A 20,425-nucleotide genomic window follows, 5' to 3' on the forward strand; every position below is an offset into this window, starting at 1 on the left:
GGAGAGAAAGTTGTGCTTTAGGTGTAAAGGTTTCAGAGCTCTGTGGCGCTGGGAGTCGTGTCCCAAGAAAAGTTGGCTTTGCTGCAATTAGAGCACCCACCACTTTATGCCCAGTGAAAACCCACTGATTAGGAAAAAAATATGATCTAGTTTGTGATTCAGTGTGTTATGTGAATGCAGTTTGTGTGATTGTTTGGTGATTTAATTTTCTCTATGAACATAGTCAAAGGGCCTCCATTCACTCAAGACTTTTGACCAGAGCTGGACCTTTAATCTTCTGTAGGCCCAACAGGCATTTTTTTCCTGAATTACAATGATCTAGTCGGAAAACTCACAGTGTCTTCACCCAGACATGTGAGTGCAAGAAAGTATTGGACTTTATCATATATTAATAGAACAAAGCAGCCAAGATTATCTTTGTTTCTCAAACATTCCTGTTTCACCTATTTTTACCTCTTGATGAATGCACCCTCAACAATAACTTGTGTATGTATGAAAGAGTGGCACACACAGAGATTTCATTTGGGTTTACACCATCATGCTTGCCCAGCTTATTATATTCAGCTGGCTAAGAACCTCATTTATCAATGGGCAAGCCCTCATTTTGAACTTACAAGATGCCAAGTTAAAGTCTGGGCATCTCTGCCTAGAACATTTCTGCTTGTGACTCAGCAAAGCCATTGTCAAAAAGATCCAGCCTTCCTGCCACCTGCTGCCTCCCAGGTTACAACCCCCATCAGCCTTAGCTAGTGTCCCTAGCAAGGCTAGTGTGGTGGAGAGGCGTAAGATGCCAGAATAGGACTGATGCAAGTCCCCCACCCTCAGCCAGGAAAGCTCCCTGGGTGGCTTTGGGCCAGTCACAAGGCCCGATGGTTGCAGAGAATTGGGGGACCGAAGGTTGCTCTGAATACCTCTCAGGGCTCCTGCAGGGAATGTGGGCTACACATCCAAAGGATAAGATGGTAGAATCCTGCCAATGCTCCTGGCGCAGGTCAGGAGGGGGTCCTTTGGGAGACCAGGCGGATCTAGGGTAACCTCATGGAAGGCAGCGTCTATTCCATTATCACCTGCATCGACCTGCACAAGTGAGCTGTGCCTGCGAACATTACAGGTACACGTGTGAAGAAAAGCGTTGCAGGCAATCACCAGAAACGCGGGCGCAGCGCCATACAGTCTGCATCTTCACGTTCTTAAAAGCCTCGCGCCCATCCGCCGCAGGGGGAAGACCAGAATCGCGGACCGTCGGCCGGCGATCGGCCAGAAAAGGAGTCGCTGCAGCGCCTGAGTCCCGCCCGGACCCTCCTTCCCGGGGCGACTCCTGGACTTGGCCAGAGCGCCAGCGGCGGGCGGGCTTCGCTCCTGCCACCCTCCCCGGGCGTCAAGTGGGCGGATCTGCCGCGGCAGCAGGCGGGCAGGCAAGGAAGGGACGAAAGCCGCCGCTCGCAGGCGAGCGCTGACTCCAACCACCGAGGCGGGAGGCGCGGCGGCGGTTCCAGCCAAGAGCGGCTGGAGAGGAGGCAGGTGAGCCCGGGCCGGTGACTGGGCGGGCGCGGAGGAGGCAGCCAGCCCTCGCGGCGTCCCGGCCAGAGCGCGAGGCGAGGGAGCTGCAGAGCCCAGGGGCGCTGGGAAGGAAAGAGGGAGGTCGCCCCCAGAAAGGAGAGCGGGAAGGCGGGACGGGGGTCGATCCCATGGAGGCCGCCGCTTGCATGTGAACCGGGAAAGGGCGAAGTGCGCTAAGCGGCGATCTTTGCAACGCGTGGCTGTATTGCTAATGCCCCCCCCCCCCGTCCCCGACCTGGTGCATAAGGACATTTTCAGCGCGCGCAGCTCAAGGACGGCTGCTCGGTGTGGGTGTGGGTGTGGGTGTGCGTAGCGTAGAAGAGATGGCAGCCTCTTGCTCAGTCCCTAAACTGGAAGCATTAACCGGTCCCCCCTTCTGGGCGCGCTTCACGCTCGGGGAAGTTGAGGGAGCCTTTCCTTTGAACGGGAGAGTGCGAGTGGAAGAGTCCACGCTGAGCGTGCCTAGGAGGAGGCGTTGCGTGGGTCAAGGGGTTTCAAGGGAAACCAGCCACCGATGCGCTTTAGTGCCGGAGCGGGGGTTAGAAACGATTGCCTGGTGCTGGGCCTCCTCCCAGCCTCGCGGGGCATCTCTCTGGAGCATGTGCATCATGCCTCGAGCAGACTGAAACCGCTGCTCGGCATCCTCAGTGTTTGGGCTGTGAAATGGGAGCTATAGGACCATCTTGCTTGTGTGGTGTGCTTGAAAGAAATGAATGTCCCAGGCAGACAACTGTCCAGCTGAACTGAAAGGCACCAAAACCTTCCTTTCTCTACAGCTCATGGAGGAACAGTATTGTTGCACGCTTTTGTGCCTAGAAATAACTGTCTTAAAAAAAAAAAGATACTGTTTTATCATACTTCAGGCCTATATTTGCTTAAGTAGGGCAATTCCAGACAGCCTCTTTAAGCTGGTTGTCTCCAGTGCTGAAACCAGCTGGAAATGAAGCTGGCTTAAGAAGCTGCTGTCTTGATTTCAAGCTTTGGCAAAGATGCTGGCCAAGAGTTCTGTCTGGACAGCAACTACGGTGGCCTCTGATTGGTGGATTCCCCTGCTTAAAGAATCAGAGGCCAAAGATCCTTCCCACCCATGCCTGGAAGGCAAGCGCCAACTGCTTTTCTTTCCACCGGCAGATTTTTTAGGATATCCGTTTGCATGAGCAAAAACGCCCGGTGGTCATAGACCCCTACAGTTTGAGGTAATATTAGAGACCATTGAGTTCAGCCCCCTGCTCAGTGCAGGAGTTCTTGCTCACTATGAACTTCACAGATGCATTGGTGGAAAAATAACCTGAGGCACCACTGTTTTACCTTCTTGCTGTCATTTGGGCGTGTCAATTTTACCCAGTTCTTGCCTTCTGCCAGCAAACAAGCCTTTCAGCTTTGCAAACAAGCCACATGAGGAGAGGTTCAACAAACCATAAACATTACTGGATTTCAGTCCAGGAGAATTGGGAGGCACATCAGCACTGAGAGAGAAGAGGAAGGAATGGGATGTGTGTGGGGGGGTGGGGTGGGGTGGGGTGTTTTCCTCTTCTTTTTGATTGTTTGGAAAAAGTTTTGGGGTTTGCTTGCTTCCTTGCTGTGTTTGCCCACACTAATGGACACACTCGCTTTTTCTCTGACACACAGAATCTTTCGCTGCCCTTCCCTTTCTCCTTCTTGCAGTCTTCTGTCCCCCTCCACACCACTAGCCCCCCCCCCAGCTTCCTGTCCCTCCACCACCCATTTCATTGCTCTTAGGGTGCTTCCATGGGACTGATTAAAAGACACGCACACAGAGGAAAGGCCCACAGTTTCACTGGTTCAGCAGTGGACTGGCCACACAGAAACCCCCCCAAAGAAAGGTTCACTGTTCTCTAGTGGATGGGTTAACGAAAGAAAACAAAATCAAAAAGCCCAGCTGTGCACGAGTCCAACAGCCCAGGGAAGATGGCCAAGGAGGGCAGTAACCATGATTGGAGGGACGAAGCATGCCCAGCATAGTAGACACGAGCCAGTCCACAGCATAGCTGGCACTGACCACACAGCGCTGCTTGGGCCGGCAGAGACTGGAAAAATTGCTTTTGACAAAGAGCAAGGCAGGATGGGTAGAGGTTGTGCTCACCATAGTCTAGAGGCAGGTCGAGGGTGATGCCATGCATTTGTAAGCAAGCTGCCCCACACCACACCGGGGCAAGCAGACTATGCACAAAAGGAGAAAAACACAGAGAGTGTAGCTTACACCTACTGCAGTGCTTCATTTACTGTTGATACAAAATTAGATGTTTTGTGCACCCACGCTCTGTGTGTGTGTGTGTGTGTGTGTGTATCTCATTATACATACACACACACACACAATATGCTGGGCTCTTCTCTAAGATAAGATTCACGTAGCTCATGTGAAAATGATCGAAAAATAATTCTTGATGACTAAGGTACATTCGTTTGCAAAAATGTACAATTTTCATCCGTTAAGAGTGACAAGACTACTTAAGTAAGCGGCCTTTGATTGCCGTTTGCTTTTGGCAAAAAGGAAGTACAGTTCTGGCTGCTGCTGCCATTCCTCCTGCTCAGAGCCCAACAGTTGTTTGCCAGGTTGGAAAAAGAAGCAGCTTCTTTCCATGGCAGGTCTGCAGCAGAGTTTCCTCTTTCGCGATGTGGCGGCAGAGAGTCCCTGCTTCCAAGTAAGAGATGACAAGAGATGGAGCTGGGGCTCTTTTCTTGTAATAACTGCTTAACTGCTTTAATGCCTCAGGGGGCAGGGTTGGGCTGGTGTGGCCCCTTCTTTCCGGTGATGAACGCTACTTAAGGAGGACCACACAGCTACACCATCCAGATGGTTGGAGGAAGATGCCTTAATGGCAAACTTGTGCCATGGGACTGGAGCCCCTGCGAATGGGAACCCAGTCCTAGGATGGGCTTCATGACAGGGAACGCTGTTGTCCATAGCACAGGATGGACTTTGGGAAAACGCCTCCCTTCCTTGGGGAGGGGCATGGGTGAAACAGGAAAACCCAGCCACGCTCCCTTTTATGCAGTGGTTATAGATTTGCAATATTCACTGACCACTTATAAAGGTGGAAAGGTGATCACAGCCTTCAGATGTAATCTCAGCTCTAATCAGGGGTGTCTACGAGGTATGATTTAAAAAAAAATCAAGATGGTGGCCATGACCTAGCAATTGAAGGTCTGCCTGCTTGTGACATATAACACACATGTTGTACACATAACAAGTGGGTGGAACTTCAGTTGTAGCTGCCATCTTGACTTTTTTAACCACACCCTGCAGAAGCCCCTGCTTCTAATGCTTTTCAAGAAAGCTAAGCTTGTCTGTTCAGATGTAAAGAGAAAGGAAGTGAAATGTATGTCCGTCTAGACCAGTGTTTCTCAACCTTGGGAACTTTAAGATGTGTGGACTTCAACTCCCAGAATTCCCTAGCCAGCATTCAGAATTCTGGGAGTTGAAGTCCGCACATCTTAAAATTCCCAAGTTTGAGAAGCACTGATCTAGCAGGAATGACTAAAGAAATACTGCACATGAATTTCACATGTGCCCACTGTCACAGGGTTAAGGCAAGTGCATGAGGGCTGCAACCTAATAAAAGTCAATGTAACCTATGTTGAATCTGATAAAATGTTAATCCTGTTAAATGCATGTATAAATGAATGAGTAAAAGTAATTACCTTAATGAAGCCAGGAGTATATTTTTAATATGATTAAGTGGTAGATAATTATGCCATAGCAGAGAGCATTATATAACTGTTCTTCCCACCTGTGTAAAAAGTGAGAATGTCTCTTCTTACACAGAGCTTTCTGTCTTTAGTTTATATAATCATTTATCATAAAATAGCATTTTAAAATAATCTGCTGTCCAGTTACTCAGGATATTTGTTTTATATCTAACTGACTAATACTGGAGCTCCAATGTCCCCATTTAAAACTAGTTCAAGGGAAAGCGCAGAAAAAGCCTTCAGTGTAGATAATGAGATGTTTACAAAAATATGGCTTAATTCACATATTATAGCAAGGCATGCTTTGTACCAACCACAATCTGAGTTTTCAGATACACAACACAGAAACCACATTTTATGCTTGATTGCTCCTTATTTACTGTTGCTTCAGCTTTATAAATTCATTCTTATCTCAAGGTCCATCAGATTCTAGAGGGGAACCAATGCCCATATCTGCCCATATATCATACCAAACCATATTTAGTATAAACCCACTACATTTACATTCTCATTGTTTGTAAGCCTGGATTAATTACCGTAACTAACCTATCACAACATCAAACTGTTGACCTGGTGGGATATCTGAATCACAACGCTAGACCTTAATATGTAATACTACTAATTCCTATTATTATTGCTGAATTGTGTATGAAGATAGGTTGAACAATATATAGAGATCAGCTACAGGCATTAAAAAGGAATACATAAGAAGATTATTAGTTGAAGCTGAAAGTTCATTTCCAGGTATCAAGTAGCCACAGTGTTTTTTCCTAACAGAGTGAATAGATTTAAATACTCAAGGGAGAGAAAAAACTTAAGAATCCTTAGGGTTTCTTAGGGACATCAGATATTTCCTAGTAGACTGTACTCTGATAACATGCATTTATATCCACCCTTTAAAGCGTAGGATTTATAGTATTTTTTATTCTACTTCTTATAGGTACAATGATAAGGGAGGTTGATTTAACTATACTGGATTGCAGTTTTTCTAACATACTTACATTTATGTCTATGATATGATTTAGCTTTCAGATCCATTCATTCAAGTCCAGAGAATCTGTATCTTTAGTAATAATAATTTAAATTCTGCTTTTGATGAATCATGTTAGAAGAGCTAGTGATGGGAAAATTTTAATTTTCAGAATGAGGGTTATTAAAGATTTCGTAATCAGAAATGCAATAGAGCACAGCTTTGAATGCAAAATGGCCCAGTTCAAACATGAATACATCTACTGTAGGTACTTGTGTCAAACTCTGAAGAGTCAGTCAGTGGTCTTCTTAGGATTTTCAAAATCATGGTTAGCTAAGTAAGTCGTAGTTGCTTGGTTTGTAATGGATGGGTTCACATATCAGGCTAAGCCAAAAATAAGCTCACCACATTATGGCTTAATATAACAAGTGATCTACATCAGTGTCAGTAATTCTGGGCTGGCAAATCAATTATTTGATTTGTTATAAAAACATTCCCCATGTTCTAAGAAGGGTTTTTTTTAGTGCTTGGCCATGCTGTTTCAGCATGACAATTTTTCCCAGCTTTTAAGGGTCTTAAGGTTTAAGGTTTCTTCCTATTAGTCCAAAAATACATACTACTAAATTTGTTCACACCTGTATTTTATTTATGTTATTTGTTGTTGTTGTTTTCTTCTGCTGAGTGCAGCTGAATATATGAGCTGGACACTTTGAAAAATGATTGTGCCTGAGTTGAAATTGTGCCTGCATAGTTTTAAAATAAACCGGGACAATGAAGAACTTCAAAAGGATCTCTCCAGACTGGGGGACACTGAAGGGACAAATGGGGTTAGAGAAAGCAAGTGTAAAATTATCCACACGAGGTTCCTCATCTTCATTTGTATGCTGCTTCCCTGGCTGGTGATTTACAAGAAAGATTTTGGGTACCCTGGCCCTGGTTTATAGTTATGGTCGGAGAAGAAAGAGCAAATTCTGTATTTGAAAGCATTTGGATACTTTAAAAAATTATATAAATCTACAATTTGCATTTTGTATTAAGTGTATAGTGGTCCCTGAACCTCAAAAATCAGATTATAGTGCAGGACAAAAATGCTTTCAGAGGTACCCAAGGTTGGAGCAACTAACCTAGGGAGAAAGATAATATTATTTGGGTTTTTTTAGATTAAGGAAAAAAATGGGATATAATAGAGGCACATGAAATAATACATGGTGTTATAGGAGTGGAAAAGTAAACATTTTTCCTCTTAATGGTAGAACCTTCCACTGAAACTGAGCAGTGGGAAATTTAGCATAGAACAAAGGATGTACTTCTTAATAGTCTGTAAAAAAAAAACAGATACTGTAGGTTTGTGAGAAAAAAAAAATCCATTAGCGACACCTAAAATTGTACAAAAGAGTTTGTAAACTTTCAGATAAGCCAAAAAATAATTTAATGAGTGGAGAGTTCTGTAATATCTCCCCTGTAGACCAACATTTTTTTTTCTTTTTGCTAAAAGTGAAAAGTTTGGGATGGTGGACAGATTTCTTCTTACTGGGACATCAGTAGCAGAATCCTGATGATAGTCGTTAGCACAGCTGGTAAGTGTGGCCTGTAGCTAGGAACCCTCAAAAACCATTGAGCAATCATCTCCTAGCCATTAGTGCCAATGCCTTTAGTACTTATTGAAACAAAAGGCCGATTAAAAAGTTATGCTTTTGGTTAATAGACTTTCGTTTGTTTGTTTTGGTGCCTTTGAGTCAGTGTTGATTTCTGGTGACTGTCTGGACAGGTCCCTGCAGTTTTCTTGGCAAGATTTCGGAGGTGGTTTGCCATTGCCTGCTTCCTAGGGCTGAGAGAGAATGGCTGGCCCAAGGTTACCCTGCTGGCTTTGTGCCTAAGGGGGGACTAGAACCTGGGGCGGTGCATTCAGCCTTGAATCTTGCTGGATGCTGTGGACCAATTATACTCAACTAACTTATTTTAAAGGGTTGTTGTGAAGAGAATTGGGCAGAACTGGGAGAAAGTACAGGATATACATATAATAATGTTGTTTGACCTTTATCCTGTATTTTTTGCTGCATTTTCTTTTAGCAATTCAGCTAAACAAGAATTAAACCAAATCAGTGCAAGGTATCAGGACTGAAATGTCACTGTAACACCACAGTGCTACATTTAAGTGTTATAACTCTTCCAAAGTTATACTGATTTTACAAAACTAAAGTCTTAGAAATACTTTTTTGATTGCAGCAGATTTTATGGTGAATCTATCAGAATTCATCCCTCTACCAGATAATTCTGTTTAGGAGTTAAAGTGTTGGGCTTGGACCAGGGATACTCAAATTCAAGTCACTACTCAACTACAGAGCTCAATATGACTTTAAGCCAGGCATTCCCTCAGTTCTCACAGGGTTTTGTTAGGGAGATAAAACTACGGTAGATGTCCTCGTATAGATTATGAAATAAATAAGTATTAATTGAAGTATATGTTTGCAGTACAGTACATTTTCTTTAACATTTTCTTTAACAAGTGGAGATGACAGTATTCCAGCTGAGATATTTAAAATACTAAAAGATGATGCTGTTAAAGTGCTGCACTCAATATGCCAACAAGTTTGGAAAATGCAACAGTGGCCAGGGGATTGGAAAAGGTCAGTTTATGTTCCAATTCCAAAGAAGGGCAATGCCAAAGAATGCTCAAACTACCGCGCAATTGCACTCATTTCACATGGTAGCAAGGTTATGCTCAAAATCCTACAAGCTAGGCTTCAGCAGTATGTGAACTGAGAACTACCAGATGTAGAAGCTGGGTTTTGAAGAGGCAGAGGAACTAGAGATCAAATTGCCAACATTCGCTGGATCATGGAGAAAGCATGAGAGTTCCAGAAAAACATCTACTTCAATGACTGTGCAAAAGCCTTCAGTTGTGTGGATCACAACAAACTGTGGAAAATTCTTAAAGAGATGGGGGTACCAGACCACCTTACCTGTCTCCTGAGAAATCTGTATGGTGGCCAAGAAGCAACAGTTAGAACCAGTCACGGAACAACCAATTGGTTCAAAATAGGGAAACGAGTATGACAAGGCTGTATACTGTCACCCTGCTTATTTAACTTATATGCAGAGTACATCATGAGAAATGCCAGGCTGGAAGAATCACAAGCTAGAATTAAGATTGCAGGGAGAAACATCAACAACCTCAGATATGCAGACGATACCACCCTAATGGCAGAAAGTGAAGAAGAACTAAAGAGCCTCTTGATGAGGGTGAAAGAGGAGAGTGCAAAAGCTGGCTTGAAACTCAACATTAAAAAAACTAAGATCATGGCATCTGGATCCATTAATTCCTGGCAAATAGAAGGGGTAGAAATGGAAGGAGTAACAGACTTCATTTATTTGGGCTCCAAGATCACCGAGACAGAGACTGCAGCCATGAAATTAAAAGACGCTTGCTCCTTGGGAGGAAAGCTATGGCAAACTTAGACAGCATATTAAAAAGCAGAGACATCACCTTGCCGACAAAGATCCGCATAGTCAAAGCTGTGGTTTTTCCAGTAGTAATGTATGGCTGTGAGAGCTGGATCATAAAGAAGGCTGAGCGCCGAAGAATTGATGACTTTGAACTGTGGTGCTGGAGAAGACTCTTAAGAGTCCCTTGGACTGCTAGGAGGTCAAACCAGTCAATCTTAAAGAAAATCAACCCTGACTGCTCATTGGAAGGATTGATAATGAAGCTCAAGCTCAGATACTTTGGTCACCTAATGCAAAGAGAGGACTCTTTGGAAAAGACCCTGATGCTGGGAAAGATTGAAGGCAAAAGGAGAAGAGGACGGCAGAGGATGAGATGGTTAGATAGCATCACTGAAGCAATGAGCATGAAACTGAGCAAACTCAGGGAGGCAGTGAAGGACAGGAAGACCTGGCACGATATGGTTCATGGGGTCACGAAGAGTCGGACTCGACTTAACAACAACAACAACAACATTTTCTTTGTGATTAAGTATTTCACATAACATCTTCTCACTACCTCGTATCACTCTAGCATTGTTCCTAATTCTATTCCCTTCCTAACATCCTGAATAAGTGCAACAAATTTTGTTAGTGCAACAATAGTGTAAATAATTACTTAGGTATATGTGCTTCACTAGTAACAATGACTGGTCACAGGTAATCAGGCCAGATCTTGACTGAAAGCCCTTGTTTGAAGGAGTGTGTTTTATAGTCAGTCTTCAGACCTTTGGGCAGGATGAGCCTGCAAATGAGGCTGGCTGGCTGGCTGGCTGGCTGGCTGGCTGGCTGGCTAGACAGACAGACGGACAGACAGACGATAGATAGATGGCAGATAAGATGATATTCAGAGCATATGTATCCAGTAATAAATACTTTCCTTTTTTAAAAAGTGTTTTATGATAATAGCATTGCTATAATTATCTTGGCATATTTTTAATTATATAATGTAATAGCAGCAAATGCTGTTTGAAATACACGACTGTTCTGCAATTTAAGACTGCATCCACCTAAAAGCCAGCTGTGACTTTTGCTATAATATTGGACCTGTACATGGTTTTTCCCATTGGAAGCCATATCATTCATCCATCTAGCCTAGAGTTATCAGCTGACTGGCAGCAGCTCTCCTAGATTTCAGAAGGAAGCTAAAGATGTGTGGGTGAGTGCAGATCCAATCAATTTACAGCTCATTTTTCATACAGATTTCCATTCCTGCTGGTTTTTTTCTTAAAAAAATAAATACAGAAATTGTATTTATTGTCAGGGACAGAGGGAAGTTGGACTTAGTTTTGAATATTGATTGATTGATTTGATTTATATAGCCACCCATCTCACAACAGTGACTTGAGTAGGTATTGGGATTCTTGGCTTTAACAGCAAAAATGTATTTACTTTTTCAGGGAGTATGCTTTCTTAAACGATCCTGTGATTAGTGATGTTACACAAATGTGTAACAGTTTCCATGAAGTGGACAAGAGAGAAAAAGTGTCAGAGGAGAACCCCACTTTGCTGTCAACCTGTGGGACATTTTTGTTTTTAAAGAAGGGAAAAAACCCTAAAGCCTTGGCCATATTTTTAAACTAGGTCAGCAGTTGAATTTTTGGAGAAATATAAATGCTATCCAGGTTCACTCCTATGAGCATTCACCTCTCAATGGATCCCTTGAGAGCAGAAAATTCAGAACTGTGTTCAGCAGGATCCTTGGCAGAATCATTTTACATTCCTAACAGGTGCACCTCAAAATGCTAGAGACTGAATCCAAGACCTTTTTAAATGCCAGGCATGTGTCCTCCCACTGAATCTTGGGGCTGCTGAACTCTTCAAATGATAGCTCTGGATGAAGAGTTTCAGGCAAAGGTATCACCCAAAGATGTATTGAATGGGCGTATTTCAGGGGCTTAATGATTCATGCTGCAGTTGCTATGGAAAGGCAACTGAGCCTATAAATAAGCATTCCTCAGAGAGTTTGTATTGTCTTTTGTAAAGTGCAGCACCCTCTATGTTAAAGAGTGGGTCAAAATGTTTTGGTGTAAAGAGGTTTTAGGGAAGCATCCTGTGACACAGTTGACTTGCCATGGCCCAGATAGCCCCATAATTGCATCAGAAAGGCAGTTTAAATACGATTTGGTATTTAGTGAATATTCTTGAGGAATTAGGTTCTTCCATGCTATTATGTATCTGCTGTATACTGGATTCAGTGCTACAGCATGACGTTAGGAGTGGAGAATCGCTATCTAGGACAGAATAACTTATTCATGCGCTAAATCAGCCCTCCATAATTTGTGAATGATTGAACCAAAGACACTGCAGGAACTATGCCCGGGGTCTGAACATTTCCTCTTTTTGCAATCTAGGGCAAGCAGCAAGGTCAAGGGGTACTTACAGCATCTTGGTGGATGCTGTAAGTATCTAGTGCACAGAGCAAAGTTCAAGCCTGTGGTAGGATTGTTCGTTTGCTTGTTTGTTTGCATTTGTTAAATTTATATCTATCCTTTGTTCCAATAGTTCAAGTCCATATACATGGCACCTGTCCTCCAATGTTATTATCACAATAACAGCCCTTTGGGAAGATTGGATGGCGAAAGAGGGATTGGCCCAGAGTCACCCAGTGAGCTTGCAGGGCTGATTTTCTCCAGTGTTCTCCAAAGTGTTATACTGTAGTATGTCTGACATTTGGGGGATGGGACTTGGTAAGGGAAAACACCTAGTGCAGGGATGAGCTGTGTTGTGCTGGGGGCTACTGCACTGCAGAGCCCCCAGGTGGTATCCATAGAACTCCTCAAATTATATTCCTCAAATATAAAAAGGCTGAAATCTTGTGAGATCATCTAATCTCACAAGATTTTGGAGGTTCCAAATAAGGTGTTGAGATCCAGGGTGGTGTAATCGTTAAGGTGTTGGACTAGGATTCAGAAGACCCATGTCCAAGCCCACCTTCAGCCATGGAAACTCACTGGGTGACTTTGGGCCAAACACTGTCTTAGCCCAACCTACCTCACAGGATAATTGTGGGGATAAAACAAAAGGAGATACTCAGGTGTCATGTGCTTCTGGAAGAAAGATAGGATAAAAATCTGACAATCAATCAATTCATCAATCAATAAAAAGCCATGCTACCTCAGGCATTTATTTTCATTGGGGTACCAGGCCCCTGAAAAGTTTAATGATCTAGCAGTTATCGGATAAACTCTGGAGGTCAGTTTGGAGCTAAATGCCAAAATGTAAAGCTGAATGGCTGGTAGTACACTATGTGCATTCCATGCAGAAGGTTGCTGATGTAGTCCCAGGCATTTCCAATCCAAAGGATGAGAGGATTCTTTGCCTGAGTCCCTGAAGTGCCATTGCAGACTGTAATAGGGGAAATTGTCAAAAAGCCTGACTTCATATAGACTGTTCTGTATGTGCAAATAAGGAATGGGCAATATGTGGCCTTCCAGTGCGGTTTGTATTTTTGTGCCAGTTTAACTCTCTGTGCTACCTAGAGTCTTTGTATTTAGTGATTTATAAATACAAATAAATCAATTAATAAATATTGTTGGACCACTAGTCCCATTATCCCTTACCATTGTCCATATTGTCTTGTTCTGCTGGAAACTGGAGAGAATTTCAGCAACATATAGATTCTAGACACATTGCCTATCCCTCTTGAAGTTCATAAGGTGGTGACAGTGCTACAACAGTTTTCTCTTCAAGTTTGGACATTTGGAAGCTTCAGTTTATCAACCTGGCTGTATGTTGGTCATTCGAATACAGGATCTTCCCGTATTCCACTGACTTAAGTTCCTATAAGGAGGCGCCTGCTTTGTGGGTATCATGCAGTGTGAGGAGCTACTTAGGCCCGATTGTAAACACTTCCTTAACAAAGCCATTTAATTCTTTGGAAGATTTGTTTGTGTGGGTGAATTTAGTGTGCTGCTATTCATTTTTTTCCTTTCCTTTCCCTCCTCTCCTGCAGATGCCTGCAAAGCCATCCCACTGAGGAAGAAAATGGTCACATTTATAACCAAAGAAGCACTAACTGGAAAATGGATTGAAAGGCAGTAAAAAAGCAAATGTACAAGGTCCTGGGGAATTTTTTTCCCATAATTGATCAGCAAAGAAAGCCTTTTCCACTGTCATCTTTTGTAGCTATTTGCAAACTAAATCTTTGACTGGGAAGCCATACGTAGATTTGCAAATGACTCTTGTCTCCTGGGCCTTTCATTAATGGAACAAGAGGCACTTTCTGTGTTGATTTTATACCTATTTAAGAAATTTTAAATACTGACCTTTTGATGGAGTATCACCACCACATCAAAAGACTATTAAAATAGATGTTCTAAGATTTCAGCCTGATTTCCTTCAGTAAGAGTTAAAGAGAAGGGAAAACCACTGAGCTGTTAAAAAGCTAACTCTTTTCTTTTTCGTTTCTTTAGCTAACATCCTGAGGTCAATTTTGAAGGATAATAAATTGAGTTTGTTAATAACTTACTGACATACATATGAACAGGATTAATAGTGATTTCCTTTCCCTAATAACTCTTGGGAGCTGTGCTTCCAAATAAGGGTTTAACATACCATATCCAAAATAGAATCCTCAAAAGGAGACCATGATGATTCAACTGGCCTACAAGTGATATGCTTTTATTGTAGATCAGCCTCAAGCGCGTCTTTCCAATGAAACATTAACAAAGGAACCAAGTTTTCAGAAATTAGAATGCAAGCCCAAAACATGGAGCATTTAGGAAAAGGAATTCAGATGGAGAGTGAGCAACAATTGGAAACTCCAAATACAACTGATCCAATTATTGCCCATGAGAGCCCGGCCAAAAAAGCTTCTGTCTTTTGCTTTAAGAAAAGGAAAAAGTCCTGTGAGAAGGGAGCAGAGAAGGATGAGAACCATGAATCCAATTTACTTAGCTTAAGGCCTACTAACCAGCCTTCCAACATGGGGCATGATAAAACAGAGGTATCAGATCCATTTTGGACTTCAGGAGGGGCCTGGTTGGCTTTCAAACGACTGGTGACATTAAGAAGAAGATCCAAATCCACTTGGAAGAAACAAACACAGGTTTATTCTCGTGTACAGCTAGATGTGGACATAGAAGATTCTGGCAGGTCACGATTTCCTAAGGAGCATGCCAGTTCCAGTTTTAAAATTCCCTGCTTACGACTCTCCCGAAGCAAAAAAAGGACCAGCCATTCTGAAATAATAGAACAGCCAGATTGCAAGAAAAAAGGAAGTGATGCCACAAGCATCCTGAATAGCAAAAGTAATGAGGAGCCAGAGATTGTGGCTATGGAGGTTCCACTTAATACAAGACAATCTCCCAGCAGAGACCTTCAGGAGAAAGAAAGTGACAGTGGAGCCATGAAAAATATGGAAAATGTGGCATTGTCCAGTAGAGAGAACAAGTTTCCAGTGGAAGTAAGACCTGATCCCAATTGTTATATTGACTGTGGAGTTCAATCAGAAATAATCCATTCTGAAACTGCACTTGTAACTGAAGAAGAGAAGCAAATATTTCAGTTACATCATGGAACCCTCTATGGGAACCTTGAAGAGTTGGAAAATCAGAAGTTCAGTTTTAATGTTGAGATCAGTCCTCTCGTTCCTCAGGACCTGGCTGAAAGCGAACAACAACCCATAGAAAGAGAGGGAACCAAGAATGCTTTTACCAAAGAGGCCAAGTCCCAGCCATTTGGGACAGACGTTGATGTTGTGGTCAAAAGTGAGGATGCTGCTGCTAAGGAAGGTCATTCCATTGAAGTGATGCTGCATTGCAGCCCATCCGTAGTAGAAGATGAGGCTTCAGACATGCCAGTCTGTCCTGATGGGGAAGAGAAAAGTGAAGGAAATCAGCTCACCATGCCTGGGGCCGGCATTGTAATCATGATCACTGAAGCTGAAGAGTATCAGGACGAAGAAGAAGAGTCACCTCCTATTTGTGAAACTTTTGCATTTCCCCAAGCCAGCAAGCAGAAAGGGAAGAAAAAAACTGGCAGAAGCCATGCTTCTAGTGCAGATTGCAACTACACGAAGGAAGATAAAACATGCTCCAAGGTCCCATCATCCTTTGGCACCAACAGCCAGGAACGCCGGACTTCAGAGCAATATGAAGTGCTGTTGATCGAAACAGCTGCCTCACTTGTGAAGACAGCCATTCAGTCATCTGTTGAGCAGCTTGTCAATGAAATGGCTTTGGAGCAAAATAAACAAAACAGCGTTCTATGATCACAAGACCCTTTTTGTAAACTAGAGGCAGGCCTGTTATCAGGCAAGGGGAGGCAACTGGTGCTGACCCTGAAAGTGACAGTGATCCGCCATTTAACATACTGGCTTGTAATGGGAAAGAAGGTGCCATTTGGATTTTCTTTGTCTGCTGCCAACACTGCTTGATCCATCCTCAATGGCCAATTCAGCATTAATGCCACAAGGAAATGTACCAGATGTCCTGATGTATTTAAATTTAGCATGAAAGATTAGGGATGGTCTTAATTCCTGAGATATTTGCAATATCTGTGATTAGCTTAATTTTGCATGTTGGTATAATGGATGTATATTGTATGTATAAACAGGATGTAAAAATAGGGTAGGGAGGGTCTTTTGCTGCATGGTGACATGTACTAATGGTTTATCCTGTATAGTAGATCTAGGAAAGACAGTCATATTCTCTCCCTTACCTTCCTCCTCAATTCATTTATTTCATTTGCAAATAACAAGTTATTCAAATAATATTATTGTCAATGACTGAAGCAGCTTTTTTTTAACCCAGGGCCTTTGGCATCACCTTCCTTAATTTTTAGCTGAAATTATGGGAACTGGCACCACAACTGGAGGTCAGTAGGTTGGGGAAACCTGGCTCAGGGTAGGAGAAACTTTACATATTAAATAAATGGCTATTAATCAACCCAATCCAACTAAAACATCTTAGTCATGAGAGAGAGGAGAGGAGAGGAGAGGAGAGGAGAGGAGAGGAGAGGAGAGGAGAGGAGAGGAGAGGAGAGGAGAACTAAGCCCAAATCTTTTGGGATAGTCAACTGGAAGACTGGCTGCTGTATCCTCCTTTACTCTCTGTTTCTCATGAGATCCTTCCCAAACTGGGTCAGCGAGTCTCTTCCCATCTACCACCGTTTGAGAAACTCAGGACTACAGAAGCCTTAAAATACATTCTTAGCAGTTCTTGCCCTAATTTCATGTAAGAATGGGAGCCAAAACGGACAGAGTGATGGAAGAAGGCAAGTGATTTGTTCAGAGCTTTAGCAAGAGAGCTGTTTCACCACTAGGGTTGTGCACACTTTGAAACGATTTGAAAGCAGTGTTTTGGACCTCATAAAAGCACCATATCTCTCTGCAATCCATTAAAGCAGCCCCTCTTTTTTCAGTCTTCTGCACCAGCTCAAAGAAGGAAACTGATCCTTTAATTAATGGAATGATTAATACAGCCCTTCAAGAAGATACATCTTTTTTCAGACTTGCATGAGAGCCTTAAAAGAGACTCATACTTTAATGAATAGTAGAAATAGGTATCCTTGCATGAGGCCTGAAGTATTTTTCCTGAATCAGATGGTAAAGAATGAAGAGCAAAGATGTTAGGTGAATAAAAGGATAGCAGAGAGAGAGAGGAGGAGAGATCTTTGGTTTTAATTTTTTGGTTTTAATTTTCATTGTGGTTCTTACAATTTACAACCTAGGCAAGGCACTTCCTCAACCTGTCTGAAATAAGATGGAGAATTCATAAAGCAAACATCAAGGAACCATATCAGCAAAAATCCATCCTAGTTTACAAAATTCAAGGGTTTTATACCCCCTGATGTGCATTAGGAGAAATTTGGTATACACTAAACTAAATAGGTTGTTTTCAGAAACTTGATCCCCACTTTATCATGCAAAGAAAACCCATTGCAGCCAACGTCTATGAATATAGTTTTAAAAATATCAGACCAGACCATGTTCATAAAATGCAATGAACAAAAGAGCAGGGAAGCATGAAGGTTAAAGGGTTGTCAGCAATAAAGTAAAAGCAAAAACAAAACCCCACCCTTCTAAGCAAAACTACAGTGGTAGCAGGAGGGAAGGCCACTAAAATTTATATCCTCCAGATCATCCAAGCAATTCTATCTATGTGGTTATTAAGAGTCAACACCAGCTTGATGGCATTTAATTAATCAAAGCTTTTTAGAGCAGCCAGTTAATTCTTTATCAGGCATTGGGAAGACATTCAAGGAAGGAGCTTGGTAACATACCATGACAGATATTTCATAGCATTTCCATCATTTCCATATCAACATACCTTGTACAAGTACCAGTTTGTTGTTGTTGTTTTTTAATAAAAGTCTTAAAATAAAGAAAATGTATCTAGATCATCCTGAGTGGGCTACACAGGAAACTTGCTTTCTGTACATGTCAAGTGTTGTATCAAACAATTACCCAAGGCCCCAATAAATTGGATAGAGGCATCTCATGGTACCATCAGGAGGGGGAGGTACAGTCAATACTGTACTGAATTCTTTAGTTGTGTATGACTGAGGCTGGATGAGAGAGCTATTGTGACCTTAGGTACAAAGCCAGCTGGGTGACCTTGGGCTAGTCACTCTCTCTCAGCCCTAGGAAGCAGGCAATGGCCAACTACTTCCGAAAAACCTTGCCAAGAAAACTGCAGGGACTTCTTGAGGCAGTTGGAAGGAGTCAATACTGATTCAAAGGCACCAACCCCCCCCCCCCCCCCAAAAAGCTGTATGAGAAGCAGCTGGCTCTCAAGGGAAGTTTACTGTAGGTTATAACTTGTACCCGCCCTGCCCCCATCCCACTAAGGAAGAAAAGAGGAATGCTTGAAAAGAAATTCTGGGTACACAAATTGGCAAAAATGCTTAGAAATGAACTGGCTGTATGTCCACATTAAAGATTTGTGTTTTGTATAAAGATCTGTGAGACACAGCTCACTGGTGAATAGGATTGTCGTATTGTGGCCACTAGATGGCTGTGGTGTTCTTGAGAGGGTGACTACAGAAACTGACTCAATAAATCAAAGAAATACAGAAAACTCTTAATTCTTTGCTCCCGTCTATTAGCGACTTGGATTACTGCAGCCCAAATATGGCAGCCCTACTCTACATGAAGCTGGAAAAGGCTGTGACTATTTCTACCCTGACCCTAGAGTTGTTTGTAGAATGACAGGAATACATGCCATAAATGCAAGGTTATGTATTATGTTGGCTATTAAAGTAAGTGTTGGAAATTTCCCATGGGTAATTTCCAGTGTAGTTTGCACTCAGCACACTCTCAGTCAATTCCTATATCCAGATTGGAATGAACACCCCCCCCCCTCCACAGTACAGCTACCAAAACTATGGTTTGATGTTATTTATTAAGATCAGCAAAGATCAAAATCAGATAACTGGCAAAGTGGAGCAAAAAGCAGACAAAAATAGGGAAGGAGAGAGAGATGAACAACAGACAACAATCTACATGATCAATCCACCTATCCATATCAAAAGGTATCTGAACTTTCCAGAGCCACTGGAAACAATCCTGTGCATAATTAGCATGGACAACCCCAAAGAGAGTGACCTTGCCTTGATCCAGCTGTAACCCTTTGCATATATAATGGCAGCAGAATCCAGATGCAAAGGGTTTATTTATTTATTTAGTGTATTTATATGGCCACTGTTGGGAGAACTACCCTGAGAAAATACCCCAGCACCCTTCTCCACCACCTTGGTGGTGAGGTTCAGGTTGGTTTCTTTACTGTCAGGACACAGCTTAAGGCTCTCCAAAACTTTATCAAGAATCTGCAGAGTCTTGGTCAGACATGCAAGGACATGTTAAGTAACATTCCCAAGTGAAAGACCCCAAACACTCATACAAGCAAGCTTAGATAATCAATTTCCCACAAGGCATTTCAAGAGATTCAATCACATTGGATAATCCACGTTTGGTCATTTACACATTTCTAAGTAAGTGGAAAATCCTCCCCAAGTTTACCTTTGCACATAGATATAATAGTGGCATTTCCATAGCAACCTATTATAGGGCTGGTCCCGTTATCTACAGCAGCTGTTTCACAGCACAGCGCACAGTTCCACCACATGCCAACTGCACCATTCTACCCACAGAAGCATCACCACTGTTTGCTTATCTATTCCATGCTGTTTCAGCTAACTTTGCATCCTAATAATGAAGTCTGATCTAGTCTTTATTAGGACTAAATTCCACTTGAATCCCCCAAACTCCTCTGGGTTCCTTCATCTCTTACCCTGTCCATCTACCAATGTTATAGTGAAGCCTTGCTATAAAGGTGCAGATCAAAATCCCAACACTGGTTCACACAGAAGCTAAGTGAGGGCAGGTGGTTGAACAGAGCGGCTGCTTCTTACATTGCGTTGGGCCCAAGGCTAAAACAGTTAGGCGGCTGAATGCTGCTAGCAGGAGGGGGACAATTTAGCAGCAGTGCTCAGAACACACTGAAAGATTCCCCAACACCAACACTCATTTTTTAAAAATAAATTCTATGCATTCAGAAGTTTTCTTCCAATCAGCCAGTGGCTGCAAGATGTCTTTGTCTTCATCTATCTGCCTGCAATAGCAGCATTATTGGTGCTTTAGTAATTAATGGTCATAGATTTCTGATACTTTTTCTAGCACCACAGCAAAAGTACAAGCTTACTGGAGCAAAAAGGATAAATTAACAAAAGCATCGTTTTGCCCAGCTAGGGGTGAAA

General features: G+C 42.6%; 1 protein-coding gene across 1 annotated transcript; it reads left to right on the forward strand.

The window, feature by feature from the left end:
* Positions 1 to 1,340: 1,340 nt before the first annotated feature.
* AKAP5 (A-kinase anchoring protein 5) lies at positions 1,341 to 18,846 on the forward strand. Its single transcript, XM_025171423.2, has 2 exons — positions 1,341 to 1,521; positions 13,680 to 18,846. The coding sequence occupies exon 2, from the start codon at positions 14,421 to 14,423 to the stop codon at positions 15,936 to 15,938; it is 1,518 nt and encodes a 505-aa protein (XP_025027191.1). The 5' UTR covers positions 1,341 to 1,521; positions 13,680 to 14,420; the 3' UTR covers positions 15,939 to 18,846.
* The last annotated feature ends 1,579 nt before the right edge of the window (positions 18,847 to 20,425 follow it).

This window comes from Python bivittatus, unplaced genomic scaffold, assembly GCF_059951505.1.
Source record: "Python bivittatus isolate LINGU-HERP-01145 unplaced genomic scaffold, Pbiv_v1 ctg000580_np1212, whole genome shotgun sequence".
Taxonomy (NCBI): domain Eukaryota; kingdom Metazoa; phylum Chordata; class Lepidosauria; order Squamata; family Pythonidae; genus Python; species Python bivittatus.